This window comes from Haliaeetus albicilla, chromosome 3 (assembly GCF_947461875.1).
Source record: "Haliaeetus albicilla chromosome 3, bHalAlb1.1, whole genome shotgun sequence".
NCBI lineage: Eukaryota > Metazoa > Chordata > Aves > Accipitriformes > Accipitridae > Haliaeetus > Haliaeetus albicilla.
In genome coordinates, this window is record NC_091485.1 from 72,268,320 (window position 1) to 72,286,540 (window position 18,221).

Here is an 18,221-nt window from a genome sequence, read left to right on the forward strand (position 1 = left end):
GGGGGGCAACGTGGTGTTGAAGCAATGGTCTGTCTCCCCCCAAACTCAGCAATCACAAGTTTCATAAGCTACGGGGTTTTGTTTGAAATCGCTAATTTCCATGGCATGTTTATTGATTTGTGCAGATAATGTATTGGGTAAGTCAAATAGTTTATTAACTTTCAGGAGAGTTACATTGCATCCTGATTATATAATTTAGATTTTTGTCGCAGAACTATACTAGGTTTGGGTATTAAACTATCTATTTTCTTTTTTCTTTTTTTTTTTCCCCCCAATAGGTATGAACATGGGTTATCCCTGGGTGGAGGAACATTACTGCTGCAAGCCTGGACTGTGCTCACTGTCTCACCCAGCGCATGGAGAAAGGCTGCAGCTCTGGTGACGTGGTAGGTGTTGTCACTTGTGTTTCACCCACTGGAAAGGTCCCACCCAAGCCCTGTTTGTACGGAGCGAGCGTGGGTCTCTGCTGTAAAGAGATAAGGGGGTAATGGATGACACTGGGTGTTTTAGTAGTACCACAGGGCTGGCAGTGCCCACCTGGCCCATCAAAGGGCTGCGGGACCTGGCTGGAGGGATCACTGCAGATGGCTTTCAGGCTGTGCTGTACAGCTCCTGGGGGAAGCAGCAGCACTGCACTTCAGTGGGATTTTTTTTTTATTTGATTTGACTTTTTCTTGCCCGTAAAAGATTGCTGCAAACACTGAGCTTTTAAATTAAAGGGAGTTAATGAAAGTGTACCTGTGATAACTATTACTGGATCCCTTGTACATTCAACAGTCGCATTAAGATGATTTCTTATTATCTCTAAATCCATTCCAGAGGCATGTTCTCGCTGTTACAGCCCTCCTGTGCACCATCGCAGGTGCAGGTTTGCTGCCCAGCATGGCAGATTAAAAAAAAGGCCAACTGTGTTGCTACAGCCCTGACTTGGCTTTTTAATTTTTTTTCCAAGACGGATGAGCTGGGGCTTACCAGGAACCCTGCTCAACATTTCCCTCGGATAAAGCATGTTCGTGTATCCACATCCCCCGGGCATTCTTAATGCAAATGGAGACTTCACCTAAAATGAGAGGAGATCTTTCTTTTGTTATAAGAATAGCAATGCAGCTTTTGGCTTAGAGTGTGCCGCCTTGTACGAAACGGTATCAAACAAGACAAAAATGGAATATTGTGTTGGTGTAGCCAAGGCTGCTGCAACCACTTCAGTCCCCAGAGTCACTTAGATAGAGTTTACTAGCAAGGCAGATCATCCAAAATATATTTGGTGCATTGTCAGTCACAGGTAGTCCATGAAATATGCATTTTCATACAGCAGCCACTTCATTTCGATTGAACCAGGCATTCATCCCTGAGTTCTTATCTCTGATAGAGCTGGTGGGTTTTGCCACTGTTTTGGTTTTGGCTTATTTATCTCACATGTCCAGTTACCGGTAACAAGGTGGGTCACAAGCCAGAGGCCAGACTTGTGTCTCGCAACTTTGCTTTGTCATAGTGACAAATAAGTGGCTGCTAATTGTTCCTACTGAAGAGGAGATACTGAGGAGGTACAGAAAACCCTGCCCACTTCTTACTGCTACCATTTGCTATGGAGGGGGCAGCCTGACCCCGATTCATTGATTGTTGCCAATTTGCATTGCTTGGTTTCAGGGTGAGGGGGGAATATTTCTTTACAGAGAGGGTGGTCAAACACTGGAACAGGCTTCCTAGAGAGGTGGTTGATGTCCCAAGCCTGTCAGTCTTTAAGGGGCATTTGGACAATGCCCTTTAATAAAATGCTTTAACTTTTGGTCAGCCCTGAAGTGGTCAGGCAGTTGGACTAGATGATTGTTGTCGGTCCCTTCCAACTGAAATATTCTATTCTGTTCTAATTCTATTTTCTATTCTATTCTGTATTGGTTTTGTTGGATCCACAAGCACAAGGTGCACAAGGTGAGGGAAGGACACGTGGCTGGGCAACGTGCTCCCTTGCTCGAGGCATTGGGGTTGGTACACACTGCGGCCGTCACCGCAGGATTGAACCGTATGTAGCTCCAGGACGTCCTCTCTTAATGTGAATTATAGTATCACCAAGACAGAGGCTTGAAAACAGTTAGGAGTCATCTTTGTATCTTCAGGTGGAAGCGAGAAATATAGCTGCTGAAGTGTTTCCTCCTGGGAAAGAGTGTGGAGTAAAAATAAACTTTGGGTTGAGCTAAGCGAGGCCGTGTCTACACATTTGTGAGGCAGTTGCCTTGCACTCGTGGGCTCTGCAGGGTGGTCTGAGGAACATTGTCCTCCTAGGCACTCTGAATCTGCCCCCAGATGCCACCCACCTGGACACCAGCAATATTCAGGATGTCCCAAACAGGGCAGAGAGACCGAGACCGCCACCACTGCTTTGGCAAAGCACCACGCTGCCGTGGAGCTGGGGAGGGCCTGTGACAGTCTGCAGTGCTAGGACCTGATGTGCCCTTTAGTGTTTGGAAGGGGAGCTGGGAGCCACATGGCCAGCACTGAGCAGGGAGATGTGGCATTTAGCGAAGCTTAACTTCTCGCTGCATGGCAGCGCTTCGCATTCAATATTTTACATGTAGCACTGGGACTCCATATAAAGATGTTGTCACTAAGCAACAAAGCATGGATTTTGCAGGAGATGATAGTAAGGTGATACTAAATCTCCTTTCCTCTTCCCTCCTCTCCAACGCACCGAGGTCACCAGAAGCCAGAGCCTTGCCTGTGTGTTAGCTGGGAGCCGGTGGGAGGACTGATAAATAAGGGAAGAGAAGACAACAGTATTGCAGGCTAACTCGTCAGATGTGTCAGGTCTGAAGGGAGAGCTCAGCCAAGCAGGGGTCTTATTCTCCTCCTAGTGCCTAACCTTGAAATAAGGCAGGCAGCAGAGCAGGGCAGGGCGTGGAAAAGCCTTGAGCAGGTGAAGGATGCATTTGAAAACAGAGGGGAGGACTTCAGTTGCAGCACACACCCCAGGACTCTCTGACCGCTCCAAATCCAGAAACCGAGGGTTAGGTCAAAAGGACAAAATGGTAGGGTCTAGCTGCAGAGAAGTGGCACAAACAAGAGCAAGGTCTTACAAAATAAATAATCTGATGTCAGAAAAAATATCTTGAAATGGAAAATCTAAGGAGGCAGGGGAAAAAAGAGGTTTGGAGCCAAGCCTTACAACAGAGCCTTGAGCAGCAACAGCAGTAAGCAAGGCTGGTGCAGGGGCTTTTTCAGTTTTGATTGCAGATGTCTGCCTGGTCTGTGATCTGTGCCCAGCACTGTTGCTCTTTGCATTGCCGCCGAAAGAACCAGCTGATGTCCCCAGCGCAATGAGCAGAGAGGCAAGCTAAACCCCAGTAATGGTGATGGGTGGCACATTTCCATTAGCGTCCTATATATGCAAACAGACAGAGCATCACCTCCCAGCTGCCAAAATACTGCTGCCTTATCTACAGCGCAGCAACGGGCACGGGGAAAAGAGAGAGGGAAAATATGACCGTGGTCATTCGGTAACAGCTCAAAACGCCTCTCAGCTGAGGGTCTCATCAGAGCGGGCCTGCACAAAGCCAAGATAAAGCTGCAGCAGGTTTCCCCCTTCCCCCGGACACTTTATATTGGCAATCCCCAGGAGACCTGTATTTCCCCATCATGTGGCTCCTCACTGACACGTCGCGTGATGCCCTGCTCGCCTGGAAGGTCACTGCGCACCTGGCCGATGGTGTGCATAGCGAAAAGGAAAAATACTGGGAATGAGCCACAGTCCTGGTATTTGTAGCACAGCAGCGCTGAAGAGCCTACGTGCAAACCTGGCTCCCACGGATCTGCACCCTGGATGGGGAGGTAAAGGGGTTTGGTCTAGCCCACCTCCAAAGAAATGAGGCTCCTGTGCTCACGCTGTTTGCATGCAGAGGTGTCTCCCCGAGTCCTTTTAAACTTTAAAACACATTAGTTAACTTCATCCGTGTTTGACGGGACAGGGCAGGGGGATTTATCTCACCCGAATGCAGTGGTCTGCTAAGTGGGTGCCTCCATCTCGACTAGTCACCTTGGCCTCTCTTTATAGCCGCTGGCCAAAAAAAGGCATTTCAGGTCAGAAACATGACTTTACTGATGCAGGGTGGGTGTTTCCTTACAGACCCCCTTTCTCCCTGTGGATTTCCTGGGGAGCACAGATGACTGCCCTGTAAATCACAACAGGTCATCATGTGCCTCCTGTTCATATCTAGCGATTTTAAATAAAGAGGCTTGTGTTAATAACATCACTGATACCTCGTGTCGTTTCTCCCAACAGAGCTTCTGTGACCCCAAGCCCCCAATACGGACTGACCACAAGCTTTAGAGGACGTGATTTTATATTGAAACCACCAGCAGCAACATTTGGAGAGCTCTACAAAAGGGAAAATCTGGTATATTTACCCAATATTTGTATTGAAAATAATATCCCAAAGCATTTGCATATATTTTGTCTTACTTTTGTGCTAAATTTAAATGCTCATTATCCAAGGGCTTTGTTCTGCCACCACATGGAAATGGCTAATATCTAGATACAATTCGAATACTACGGACCTGGGCCAGGTTCCTGCAATGCCCTCCTCAAGAGATTTGTAAAGACACAGCCCTGGCCAGGACTTCAGCCAAGTGTGGAAAGACAGGAGCATCTTCCATCTCTTCCACTAATAAAGAGAGTCTCGAGGGGCTCAGCAGTCCAAGGGAGCGAGAGCTGGGATGGGATGGGCAGGCTTTTTCCACCTTTACACCTTCCTCCAGGTATTTGTTTACATTGCAGATGCCATGGTAGGGAAGGAGAAACCTCTTACCTGGTCTGCCTTGTGCTGGGGTCTGCAATGGCAGCATCTTCTCTGGTGGCATCTTCCATGTAAGCAAATGCCCACAGCTGGCTCTAGGGTTTATTTTAATGAATTAAATTATCCTGTTCAAGTCTCATTTCACGGCTCTTCTGCTCTGCTGTTTACTTACTTTATACTCACGTTACCTTTGCTCTTGTGCTTCCTCCAGGGATCTGCAGGCTGGCAAGGTGACATACTTCTGCATCCCTGGAGCCCCTACCCTCAACTGACACAAAACATTTGCAGGCAGAGAGGAGCACATCCAAATGCCACACTTGTTCCATGAACCATTGTTAATTCTCAGGAGCCTGTGGCCTCTCTCAAGCCAGAGGTGAGGGAAAGCACAATCATTATTAAACTGGTGATTTGAGAGGTATTTTAATTTTTTTTTAGAAAGAAAAAAAAAATGAAAGGGGAAAAGTTCCCTGTTTCACATTTCTTAAGGTCACACTTCATATTAAGGTTCCATTTATAAAGAACACATAAATGCTTAATAGATGTTTAAGTGATTGATGAATCATTTATTGTATATTGCTATTGAACTGTCTCTAAAACTGTGACTTAACCATCTATATACCTGCAGCTGCCATATATACAGCCATCGATAATGTTGGAACACAAAGTATTCATGTGCATAACGTGCTTACCATATCTAACATTTATGAATGCTTTATAAACAATTTATAAATGAAATCTTAATATACAGCGTAACCTATTTTTAGTGTCATGGCAGTTACATAACCCATTTGGCCTTGATTCATCTGTTAACTTTGGGCACCTCGCGGAGGTGTCTCTGGCTGTAGCCCTGTAACATTTCTCTCTGCATTTCTACTCTCCCTTCCTCCCACTGCTTATTTACCCCTGTACTGCCCCAAAGAGCGCTGCAAATGTCTCTGTCAGGGATGCTGCAACCTCGCAGGCTTCAACAGACTGTGCAGTGATTGAGCTGCACATCAATAACCCTCTCACACGTGTCTACACACACTAAAGGAAATCACTCCCTTGCCTTTTCTTTCCCCTTTTCAAGCCAAACCCATTGCACAGGTTCAGCCTGGGAGGCCACACGAAGGGGTCAATCAGGCAAAGGGATGGGGATGGAATGGCATCTGTGCTCTGGATCTGAGCTGTTGGGAAAGGAGCTGGTAGGCAGTTGCCTAAACTGGACCATGGCATCACTTGAGCCATCGACCAGGACTGTTCTGTAAGAACATGGGCAGACTTTGGATACCAAAGGCCCCCGTTTCTGACACAAATTAGTGATGACATCCTCATAGCCATTAACAAGATGCTCATTGTCAAACTGCTTCAATAGTTGGCCTGATTTCTTTCTGGCAGTGTCTACATTGTTTTGTTCAAACTGAATACATGCTGAAAAGGGGCTGAAATCGCCCTTCTTCAGCCATGGTATCAGAGTACATTGGGCCATAACAAATTCTTCTCTTCAGAGGATCTAGTGCTCCCTCATCACAGAAGTGGTCCTGTGCTCCCTCATTAACATATGCCTTCCCTTATGCCAAGTAATTTCTGAACAGTTCCTGGGGAGATTCCCTACGGATGCGGAGATGGGGAGGCTGAGAGGACGAGGACATCAGCACAGCCTGTGCTGGTACCAGCCCTTAGAAGAGGAACACTTGGAAGAACAACTGCAAGCAGGAGGTGGATGAGCGCTGTCTCACCTAGTACGCAGCTACTGGGCACAGCCTTTGGGTATAACATGATTTCCCAAGCAAGTCTATTTGTATGAGTTATGCCTCCAAAGTTCATTACTGTGGTTGATACAGATAGATATACACTGAGCACATACTGGCCTGGAAGGATCTTCTGCACTCTCAGACTTATTTTATTTATCTATCCCTCAGGTATTAAAATGACAGTGCCTGATTTTGGTGTCTTCTCCTTGTACCAGGGGTCCTGGGAGCCAGTGGTGATCCAAGAATAAGATGGCCAATGCAACGTAATGAGACAGGGGCCTCAATCTCCACCTTTCAGGTTCAGGTGCAGATTGTGCATCTGCACACAGGTTTAGCAAGTTCCTCACGCAGATGTGTGACTGAATTAGCTTCAATCACTGGCTCTCTTAATGTGCTTAACATTAGGCACATGCTTAGATACCCTGCTAAATCAGGAACACACGGAAAATAAGTAATCAATACATGTTAAATGACATGTCACCTACATACAGCACAAGTCCCACTGGTGTTACGGAACTGATGCATCATGAATGTAGTAGCCTAAGTATCACTCCAACAAGCAACACCAGATGGCAATAAAATAGACAAGGTCCCATTCAACTGAAATATCTCAAGATGCTTTTAAGAGAGGATATGAGAACCAATCTCCAGTTTAACAACTGAAATAGGGTTTGAAGCCATTTTTTCCCCCCGGTAGATGACCAAAGTGTTAGGACGGCTCTGATAGAGATGCAGAGGAAGGAGACAGAAAAAGAAAGGGACATGTTGATCCTTTCTGTTGGAACCAACCAAAGAAAAACAGAAAAGCAGTGAGTGGTAGAGTTGGTGAGAAGGATGAGGTGAAAAAGAGAGATGAGAAACCAAGAGCTAAATGCTGGACAACCCAAGGACCCTGACCTAAGCCCTAGAATGGTCTAACCTGCAGAAGTAAACATGTATCATTGAACACTGGACATGAAAATTGTCCACATCTATGTGTCTTCTGTATTAAGAAAAGACCATTAGTGTTTACAAACCTCTGCAAAGCAAGGGTGGATGCATGGTCCCATTTCAGTGAGAGAGAAAGTGCCCACACCCAGGAAGGGAGCCAGAGGATCCAAGGAAGGGACAGTGCAGCTGGCTTTCACTAAGGAAAGCTTAAGAGCTTCTAGGTTGGGAGCCCAAACACAGGAGCCTCAGGACTGTTTGACAGAAGGAGCTCAAACAGGGTTGGACATGAGATGGTGCACGCAAAACAAGTGGTTCCAATCAGTCTTCCCAGACATACCACCTCCATAAGTGGTCCTCCTTCCAGCCTTTGAGCTGTTTCTGTAGAGGATGGAAAGGATCACAGAACCGTATAATCTTAGAACGGTTTGGGTTGGAAGGGACCATTAAAGATCATCTAGTCCAACCCTGCAATGAGCAGGGACATCTTCAACTAGATCAGGTTGCTCAGAGCCCCGTCCAACCTGACCTTGAATGTTTCCAGGGATGGGGCATCTACCATTTCTCTGGACAACCTGTTCCAGTGTTTCACCACCCTCATTGTCAGTATTAGGATACTGAGGCATAAGTAACCTTTCACGTGAGTGCATCTCTCTCCCCTCAGCTGACAGTTAATGGACACTGACATAGGAGCCACACTTGTATGTGAAGCATACATCTTTTACTACCTCTGAGTTCATCTAGGAAGAGAAAGTTTGAGTGAAGCTGAAATTTCAGTTCCAGGGTCAAACACATTCTTTCAGAGACAGAATGCAGCATCAAGAGATATGTTATTATTACCAGTAAAAACACACAAGAACACTATCAAGAATTACAGACAGAAGAGACAGGCAGAGGTGTAAATAACACAAGATAAGTATTTATTCAGACAGTTAAATTTACACAACTTATGCCTCTCCAATGCATACATATATCGGACCAATGTCTGCTCTCAGCAATGGTGATTTAAATTAGGAATGATTTCATTCAACCAAGTGGGATCATATCAGATTTACATCTGTGTAACAATGCACAGTTTGGCTCATCATGTTCAAAATAATAGCTGGGTGGTTTGGAGAAATAAAAACAAGTTTTCAGTTCCAGAAAAGGAGAGCAGATCAGAAAAGTATCATCCTTTTTTCAAGCACTGCAAAGACCAATCTTGACAGCAATCCCAGTGAAAACTTCCATTAAAAAGAAAACTAAAATCAATGCAGTATTCTCATTTCAAGTACCTTCCCCTCACCCTTCTCTAAATTATGCTGACAAATATTCTTCTTCTGGACAAGTCACAAATGATCCCCAGAAGGAAGAATTTCTTGTGTTTCATCTCCCTCACCAAGACAAGTAGAAGTGTGAGAAAATTAGGAAAGATATCATAAATGCCAAAAGCAACTAAGCATCAAAGTTGACAAGGGACAGAGTGGTCTACTATATAATGAACAAATAGACCATTAAGGGTCAGCTCACACATAAGAACTTATATTTATGAGCACATATGGCAGATTTATAATGGCCTATTGGAAATATGCAGCTTGCTTTTGTTATAATAAAACCTGTTCCCATTCCAACAGCTTCAGCAGGCTGTGGATCAGGATCCTTTATAAGTAAAGGGCATGGGAGTGCTCCATCCCAGTCTTCACAGAACAATATCCTCTCTTCTCAGAGAATGCTCTCAAAAATAAGCTAGGAAATGATCCCTTAGCTGGGTAAGCTGAAGCTTCCTGACTGCAACAGCATCTGCTTCACAATATTTTTGTTTCAAGTGCAATGTGGTCCTTACAAAACCTTAGCTGTATTCCTAGCATCTGCAGATTACCTGCTGGGAATACTGAATAAAACCCAATTTGGATTTCACTGCAACAGTGTTGTGTAACATAGTACAGAGACACATGTCAAAAGCAAGCTTTTATGGAGAAGATTAACTGGTTTAATTCCTGCTCTCTTGGGATCTTATTCTTCTGTGTATATGCCTATGTAGTGACAGAAAATTCAGCCTCATGGCACAAACTGGTCATCCAAGCTCCACTAACGCAAAAAACATTCCCAACTCAGCTGCGTGGACCCTCTTCCCTTGGGTGTGTCTGCCCAGAACCACCGTGCAAGTCTAAGGAACAGTTTTCTTACTGGACATTGCGTGCTGGCAGGTGACGGAGCAGTACACCATTGCAAGTAAATCTTCAGTCGGTCTCAGATCTCCATCAGTTTAAGACTGAAGACTTCCACTCTGGCATTCAAAGCTGTATACAGAGCCACAGCTCAAGAGCAAACACTGATAACGTTGCCACAATACAATTTTTTAGAGATAATACGCTGCATACACTGGAAATATTGCTATCATGCTATAGCTATAGTTTCCTCAAATTAGAAATATATTTAGGATGCATACATTACAGTCATTTGCAAACATGCAATGAACTGAGTTTTGAGGACTGTCATTCCTACGGAAAACACCAGTCACACCTAAAAGTACAACTGGGCATGATGCAGAGAGTCAGAATGAGCTGGACGGACCAGGTCAGGCATGAAGTGGTGTGCCCACACTTGGATGACGCCTAAACAAAATAAAAATCTGCAAAGAGGTTGTGTATCTAGATTTAGCACATACAGAGCTAACTGGAGCTAACTAGAGCACCCCTGCCACATCTTGGTGTATCCACCCCCGAAAGTATACTACCACCAAATTTAAGAGCTGCAGGCTGTAAATTTAAGAAAAGATTGAGACAGGTTTGAAACATATGGTCTGTGAAATAATATATTCATCATACAGCTAAGACATCTCCCTGCTTTACATGGGGTAAATGTGGGTCTCTATACAAAAACATTATTCTGAAAGACAACAGGCTAAATTTTTAGTACATTCATCAACTACTTTTACGGTCAGGAATTCCATGGCCTTAATTGCCTAATAATTAAACTTCATCATTCTAAAAAAAAGAAGGAAAAAACCAACTTCATAATGAAGCCCAGTCTATTAGCATGAAAAATCTGATCAGAAGAGTTTGCAAGAAGTCGTGCAAAGTGGTATTAATGACTAGCTGATTAATTTTTGTGGCTCTTTAAGTGTCTGCAAATGTTTCAAGCGATTGTGTTTGTATAAAACAGAACTGTGAAGCCCAAATTCAGAGGCAAGCCCTAGACAACCCAAAAGTTGGCTTATTTCCTTTCTCAAGGACAAAACTCTTTAGCTCTTCATTGCCTTCTTTCATTTCTTGTTCATAGATCGACCAAACTAAAGGCAGAGACTTTACCAGGAGCAAATGGCACTGGGCTCAGGGGAGGAAGAGAATAACTGGAGGCACATTTGCTATTCTTACTTTCTGTAACACAGGAAAAAGCATCACTACTGCTATTTACTACAAAAGACACCAAATACTCAGCAAACAAGTGAACAAGAACAAACCTGTGAACAAAACTAAGAGAGAATTACACCTCAAGGGTCCATGCCATGGGTCCAGCATAAGCCAGGAGGAATTTCATACAGATATAAAACTCTTGTTGAAAAATGCTAAAACACAGTTATTCAGGTTGGAATTGAGACCTTCAAACACATGGTTAAATTCAGCCCTCATGACCTTTTCAAACCCACTGATATCAATAGAGTATATGAAAGTATAATGCATATATTAGCAGTTTCAAAGGCTTTTTGGAAATAGGAAAACTCTAGCATAGTTATAATCTCTCTCTCTCTCTCTCTCATTAGCTAAAGCAGCTGCCCAAATGACTATCAGCCAACTCAGAAAGTGTTCAGCTGTTCCTCCAAAGTAGGGACTGTGGCCTGGGGTTGGACAGAAACAAACTGGGGTCAAGCAGAGGATGTGCCAAGCATTTCTGTGTACTGTGGTTAATCAAATAGCACACAGTACATTTACAGCTTAGTTTGGACCGTAGGCTCCATAGCACGGATGTGGACACTAGGAAGGCAGAACCAGGAGAGAGGCAGCTCCCTGCTGCAGTTATCTTCATGGAATTTGATATTCAGGTAGAAATCACCTGTGTAGAGAAAGAGAAGTGCTCCAAAGTACACAGAGTCTTTGGTCGGCTTCACCTGGAAAAGCGAACGTGAAAATCAGTATAATTAAACCATCAACAAAATAAAACAGTTGCACTTTGCAATTCAGTAGGTCCTTCAAATGATTTCAAAGCACTCTAGATTCACATCTCAGTATTGCCTTCACACAAAAAGGAGTAAAGATCTTGTCCCTATACTATCAATGGTAAAACTGGAGCATTGAAAATTAAATCCTGTATTATTCTTTCATACAGCAAAGCTGTGGCATAGCTCAAACCAGAACACAGATCTTCAGGAGTCACTGATTCCAGAACAGAGTTAGTTTAAGGCAGAGATGACCCAAAATCTATCCTTAGACTGCATTTATCAACGTCTATATTAAAGGTCTGAATCATGTCTCTGAACTTATGTTAAACACATGGTTAAACACCATTTAACAACTTAGCAATAACTAAATTCATCCCCACTTATTATTCAGACACAATCTGACTGCAAATTCTAATCAAGAATCTTTAATATTCACTATCATTGAAATAATTAAGTTTAGCAAGAAACTTCCCACAAAAAGTAGCCACCCTGATTTAACTTGTCCAAATTAAACACAGTTCACACTGTTTCTACATTTATATTTCTCCCTTCATCACAAAACCATTTACAATCCATATCTTTACAACAAATAATATATCTCTGTCCATCATTTCAGCAAGACACTTAAGTAATTTCTAACTTTAACAATCCCATGACTGTTCATGTAATGATGTTTGAATTAACATCTGCTTCCACAAGATGTTAAATCCAGTTTCAGGGTGCCTAGATTTGGGTTGAAGTTGCTGCAGATGCAAAACATGGAATTAGCACAAAGCCATTCCATTGGATGGAATTTATTAAAAAAATTGTGAAAAGGCGACTTCATCCCAGCAGAAATGACCCAATAAAGGGCACCTGATGCTCCTCAGTACTGGTCTTCCCTCAGCCAAAACCATCTTACCAGTTCCTTTCTGCTCTCTGGACCCTGAAACCATCAAGTCAAGATATACTCATGGCACCATCCCTACTTTCACAGGTAGGTCTGTGCCCATGTATTTTCTTTTTTACTTGAATACTCATTGGTAATGGGCCTTTCTTTGGTCATCTCCAAACACCTCAGTGTCCATCATGTTACAGAGTCCAGTGTTGATTCCAAATGACAGCATGACACACCACTGGTTACCCAAGTTGACACCCAAGCCAAACAACAACAGAAACTCTGGCGTTGGATCCAGAAGCACTGAGCTGTCCAGATGTTCTGGACTTGATTGGATTCAGGGGGAGAAAACCTTTGCAAGGGACATCCCTAGGAACCCATGGGACATTACCACCTGGAACAGTGAAGGGATGAGGCTCTGAGACAGGTTATCAGGATTCTTGCCTGCTACAAAAAATTTGGTTGTATGGTAAACTGGGACATCAACAATGGGGTACTAACTGGGAAAGTGTCTATGGACACCCTTTGCTGAAGGGCATCTTGCCATTGCATAGGAAGACCAGAACAAGGATGGTGACTAGACCATGGTGGGGGAGAGGGGGGAGACGAACCGCTAGAAAAAGTTTCCAGGGGTGTGGGGCACCTCAAGAATATGCCAGAGAGCTGAAAATTGCCTGCCATCACCTCCAATGAGGAAGGTTCTCTGTAGCTTTCAGATGTGAGGGGAATGAGCTGTTTCCTTTTTCTCCTATTCTAGGTTTTTTTGGACCTTCATTGCTGGGTCCTTCAGCCAGCAGACATGCACCCTCTATAGTAGGCTAGGGTGTCACGCTTCTTTGTTGAACCTCCCTAAACTGCTGCTCCTGCACAGGGGCCTGGCTGTTCACAAGCAGCAACATCATCAGAGCTGGCAGAGCCCAGGCTCCCTTTGGCTTTGGTGTTGAGCACTTCTGCTGACCTACAGCAAACTTGTAGCAGCATCGTATCATCCACGTGAGTGATCAGAGCAGCCACAGCTGTTCTCCTGACCCCTGTCCTTGGCATCTCCCCTCCTTGCTGGGTACAAGTTCTTACCCTCTGGCATTGCGTCTGGACATGCAGAACAACATCAAGCAGTCTCCTCTCTTGCTTCCTTCCCCTCCTCCTGGGGCTGTCTGCCTTATTTCTGCCTCACTGGAACTGATGCGGATTTGCATCCAGAGGAGGACAGAGGCAGGCACCAATGCCAGCAGTGGGTAGAGGCAAACAGCAAATGAAGCCTCCTCAGGACTCATACCTTTTTCAAGCTCCTGGTCCATTTTTCCTAGCCTAGCTGCACCTTGAAGAAATATCTGTAACAGCATGGATCAGAGCCCTTGACAAACAGGAAGGTGGCTTCAGGCACATCGGCATCAACACAGTCTTTTCAGTCATTTGAAGTTCTGCCTACATGATTGCTCGTTCCTCCTGCCTTTACAGCACAAGTCTCTGCACCAGTCATGAGTTTCTCCATCATAAGTGAGAAGAGCCAGCAAGGCAGGGAGTGGTATGTGTCCTGTTCTGCCTGCAGCCCATCTCCCTGTGTGCAGTATGCACAGACCAGACAACAATGTTCATGGTTTGGGGACTATCCACATCTGTATGGCCACCTGTAGAACACTATGGTAATCAACACTTGTGGTTTGGAGAAGAAACAGGGAAGCAAAAGTAGCTTGAAACCTTTGCCCTGTTGGGATACAAGTGGCTCTGCAGAACTTCTTCCAAAATACTAACTAACTTTGGAAAGTAAGGCAGCCTCTCTAGTGGGGCTGCCTACAAACATTCCCAGAAGACCACAATTGGCAGCAGTCAGGTCAGTAGAGGGCCAGATCCAACCCAACTGGTATACCAGGCAGCGGACTAATTTTGAGGTTAAACCACCTATGTTTAGGTGTCTCTCTGCACACTAGGCATCCAAGCTCCTACTACAGTAAGAAGACATCTTGTCAATGCAGCCAGTGGAGCAAGCACAGAATGGTCTACCTAGCCAGCCTATAGAGTCAGGCTACACTTGCCTAAACATAGGCACCTCATGACATTTGGGATGACCTAAGGCACTGAGACGTCTGCCAATGGCTGGCGAGATTTACAGGATGATTTACAGGATTTCTGGCAGTAGGTGGAGGCCAGGTGGGATACCCACAGCACCTAAATGATGGTAGACACCTACTTTTAGGCAACTGAATCTTAACCCTAGTGTCTATGTTAGTGTAAGCCAGGTTCTACTGGCTGCAGACTACATCTCCATTGACTAATTGGGAGCTTGGCTGGCCAGCATCCATGGTAACACCTACTCATTCAGATGTCTCAGTCTGGAACTGAATACACCCAAATGTCTGTAAAGTGGATGTCCACATCTGAGCCAGCTGTTCAACACAAGGATTCACTTGTCAAATGTAGAATGAGGTAAAATATCCCCACAACTCCATCAACCTTGATGACTTGCTTTCCACTGACTGTGAAGGGAACTCAGAGTGACTTGTTCAGATGTGTACGCAACTCAGATGTTTCCTGCTGCATCTGACAGTACACACCATCCCACTGATTGCAATGCATGATCCAGCCAACCTACGAGAAACACGAAGATCACATACTCGTGCCTGATCCAGACCAAATTTGTATTGTCATTCGATCTAGCAGCACACAGGGCTGGTAGTGTCACCACCTAGATATGTGCTTATATGTGTGCCAGTCTGGGATGCTGTTGAATAATTGAGTCAGAGTTGAAACAGATTTTACTAAAATTCCACCAAATTGTGGAAACCAAAGACGGGAAGCTTCTACCCCAGAAAAAAATGACTGAAGAATCAAGAAAAAAATGCCCACATTACTCCTCTGCTCCACTGAGATAGAAGAAAAATTAAGTTTTTAGCTCCATCCTAATCCTTCCCTGATTCAGGCTACCATGTGGGACTGCGATTGCTTAGAACTAATTACTACTTATTTATACTGCTGTAGTACTTAGGGAGCTCAGTTGGAGATTAGGGCTAGTGCCAGCTCTGTTCGCTGCCCCAAAGAGTTTACAGTGCGAGTAAAACAGTGCCAAGAAAACTAATTTGTTCCAGATGGGCCACAGAGGACCTGCCAGAACTGAACAAACGTTCATCGCAGCTTCTGAGCTGATTCAAAATGACCATCTACTGATGAATTTCTCCTCATCTCCCACTACCAATCACTTGAGCTAGTGTGTGATAACACATGCAGGAAAAAAACCTGCTTGAGAATAGTAATGGCAAAAGCAGGAACAACAAGGAAAGATGAATTGCTGGTAGTTACAGGAATCTCCATAGAAGATAATTTTGGGGGTTTTGATTTGGCAAGAAGCAACTCTGTCTGATCAACTACTTAGTCAAAAAAAGCCCATTGGTAAGAACGAAGATTTTTTTAGTAATATGTCTAAAGCTAAACTTCAGGTTGTGAAGTGAGATAAAAAAATAAATCAGTGCAATGTATTTTAATGGCTGGGGGTCCACCATGTTACCTCATGTTTCAAAACCCCGCACTGATCAAAAATGTCTACTATCTATATGATAACTGGTGAAGTAACTTTTTCTGTTAAATACAGACATAGAAAGGTAAGGTTAACCAAATTAGAAGGTGTGCTTAAACCCAAAGATTTTACTTAATTTAAAATGCATGGAAATATCTCAATAGCCTTTAAAATTTTCAGTAAAAGAATTTGCTTTTTTGAAGTAGTATATCCCAGCAGAGACTTTGTGACACAAATGCAGACTGCTGCATTGAATTGAAGTAAGAGCACAAAAAGGTGAATAAGCACTCATTACGTTACTTCCATGATAAATCATCTAACCTGGACTTCAAGCCACAAGAAAGAGAAATACGAAATCGTATGACTTTTACCCTTTAAACAATTTATATGCATACTGCGAAGTAGCATGTGCATGCTGAAAATTCCTGTACATAACCCCTGTCTTCCAGATATCAGCAGAAACTGATTTGAAACTTTTTAGTCTGGAAACAAAAATAATTGTCATTTGCTGAGCATCAGGCTTAATATGAAACTAGCATTTAGGAAAGCAGAGGGGGTTTGGGTTTTGTTTGGTTTTTTCCCCAGAGAAATCTCATTCAGTTGAGCACCAATAATGTAGTTTCTGCATTGGCATGACAACAGACCACATTTTCAGGGCGTGAGAAATATCTTCTCTTGCTGTAATACCTGATGCTCCCACTTGCTCTTGACTATACACTACTGATAAGCCAAACCATACGCTAGCCCTCCATCCTTCCTCCCACCCAGCTCAGCAGCGCAATAAATCATGTCACCACCTCCTTGCCAGTGTCAGTGTAAAGTCAGCCCAATTAGCTTAAACTGCTGACGAATGTAGTTTTTGCTAAACTGGCCAACTTTGCACGAAAACAAATGCTCACACCATCTCTCCCACTGGGTCTGCTGGGGAAGAGGGGAGCATCTTCCCGTAGAGGGGCAGAAACAAGCAGCTGAGAAAAGGTAGCATCTCAAGCCACCTCTGTTAAACAAGCAAAGTAATCGTGTGCCCACGACCTCAGTTTATACACACAATGGGCATATGTTTAATAGCTTCGACAGAGCAGCACTGAGTTACACTAGCAGGGAATCTGGTCCAGTGTCTCAGCTTTCATTTACAAAAAAGAGAAACTCTAAATCTCTTTCATCTCACCCAACCATGAGCTGCTTTGGTTTCTTAACCAGCATCTGTCTGAATTTCTGCCAAACTCAGAGCATGAACACAATTCTGAGTATGTTCGTTCTTCCCTGAAGCATCAAATGCACAAATCAGGACTTTCTTCTTGTCCCCAAAACAGGTGTGGCTTTCTGAAATCTTTTTTCCATTACTGAATTAGTTATTATGGGGGATGAAAGGGCCTCTGACAGCATTAGATACACTGTTTGAAGAATTTTCTTCCATGATCAGGGCTCTATGCCTCAAAGAAATATGACTAAGCATTTTCTCTAGGAGCCTGTGTAGGACAAGTATCAATACTACATACCATGAAATATAACACTTCTTGTCTAAGAGTCGACATTTTCTTCATTTCACCTTTTTGGATGAAAAGGAGGACAAATAGCAGAAAACAACTCTATTTTTAACTTATCGGGGACTGTGTTTACAGGAGAAATGTCACAATACTGAAAACGGGGCAAAAGCAGGGACCGTAACATATGAGAAGGCTGCCTGGGCCAGCACAAGAGATGTGACCTCCTGACTTTGTGCCCTGTAGGAGACTCAATCAGAAGGTAAGAATACATCATGCTGACATCTCCCTTTTCCCTCATTAGCCTGGAGGGTCAGGCCCTTCAGCAGCTGGGCACCCAAAGACTGCCACTCTGATTAAAAAATCCACATTGTCAGATAGAGAGTCAAAGAAATCCATCTCTTGATTATTTCTGTTGACATATTTAAATAATTCAGCTAAGAATGTAGTTAGCCCCCATTAAAATTCAAGTTGATGGTGTATTCCTCATTAGCTTTTTGAAATATTTTCTCCCCATGATGCGTAATTGAAAAATATGCCTGGTGACTATGCCTGTGGTAAACCTTTAATTTCTTTCTTACTAAGGTTCCCTTATATATTCAGTTTTGACAGGTACATTTTATTAGCGATCCGAAGAGCTGACCTAAGCAAAGGTCCTAAGCACTATCCCAAAAACTCACTCTCTTCTTCATGTTTATTTTATAAGTTACCAGAAATACTGCTTATTCCACTCTGCAGTACTGTCTGTATGTTTTTCATTCCTGGTT

At 43.8% G+C, this 18,221-nt stretch overlaps 1 protein-coding gene across 4 annotated transcripts in view; it reads right to left on the reverse strand.

The window, feature by feature from the left end:
- Positions 1–8,344: 8,344 nt before the first annotated feature.
- Positions 8,345–18,221, reverse strand: part of TRAPPC9 (trafficking protein particle complex subunit 9) — a 522,448-nt gene continuing 512,571 nt past the window's right edge. For all 4 annotated transcript variants that reach the window (XM_069780118.1, XM_069780115.1, XM_069780116.1 and 1 more), the window contains one exon: positions 8,345–11,534. In XM_069780118.1, coding sequence (XP_069636219.1) covers positions 11,355–11,534 — 180 coding nt within the window. In that variant the 3' untranslated portion in view covers positions 8,345–11,354. The remainder of the gene's footprint in view (positions 11,535–18,221) is intronic.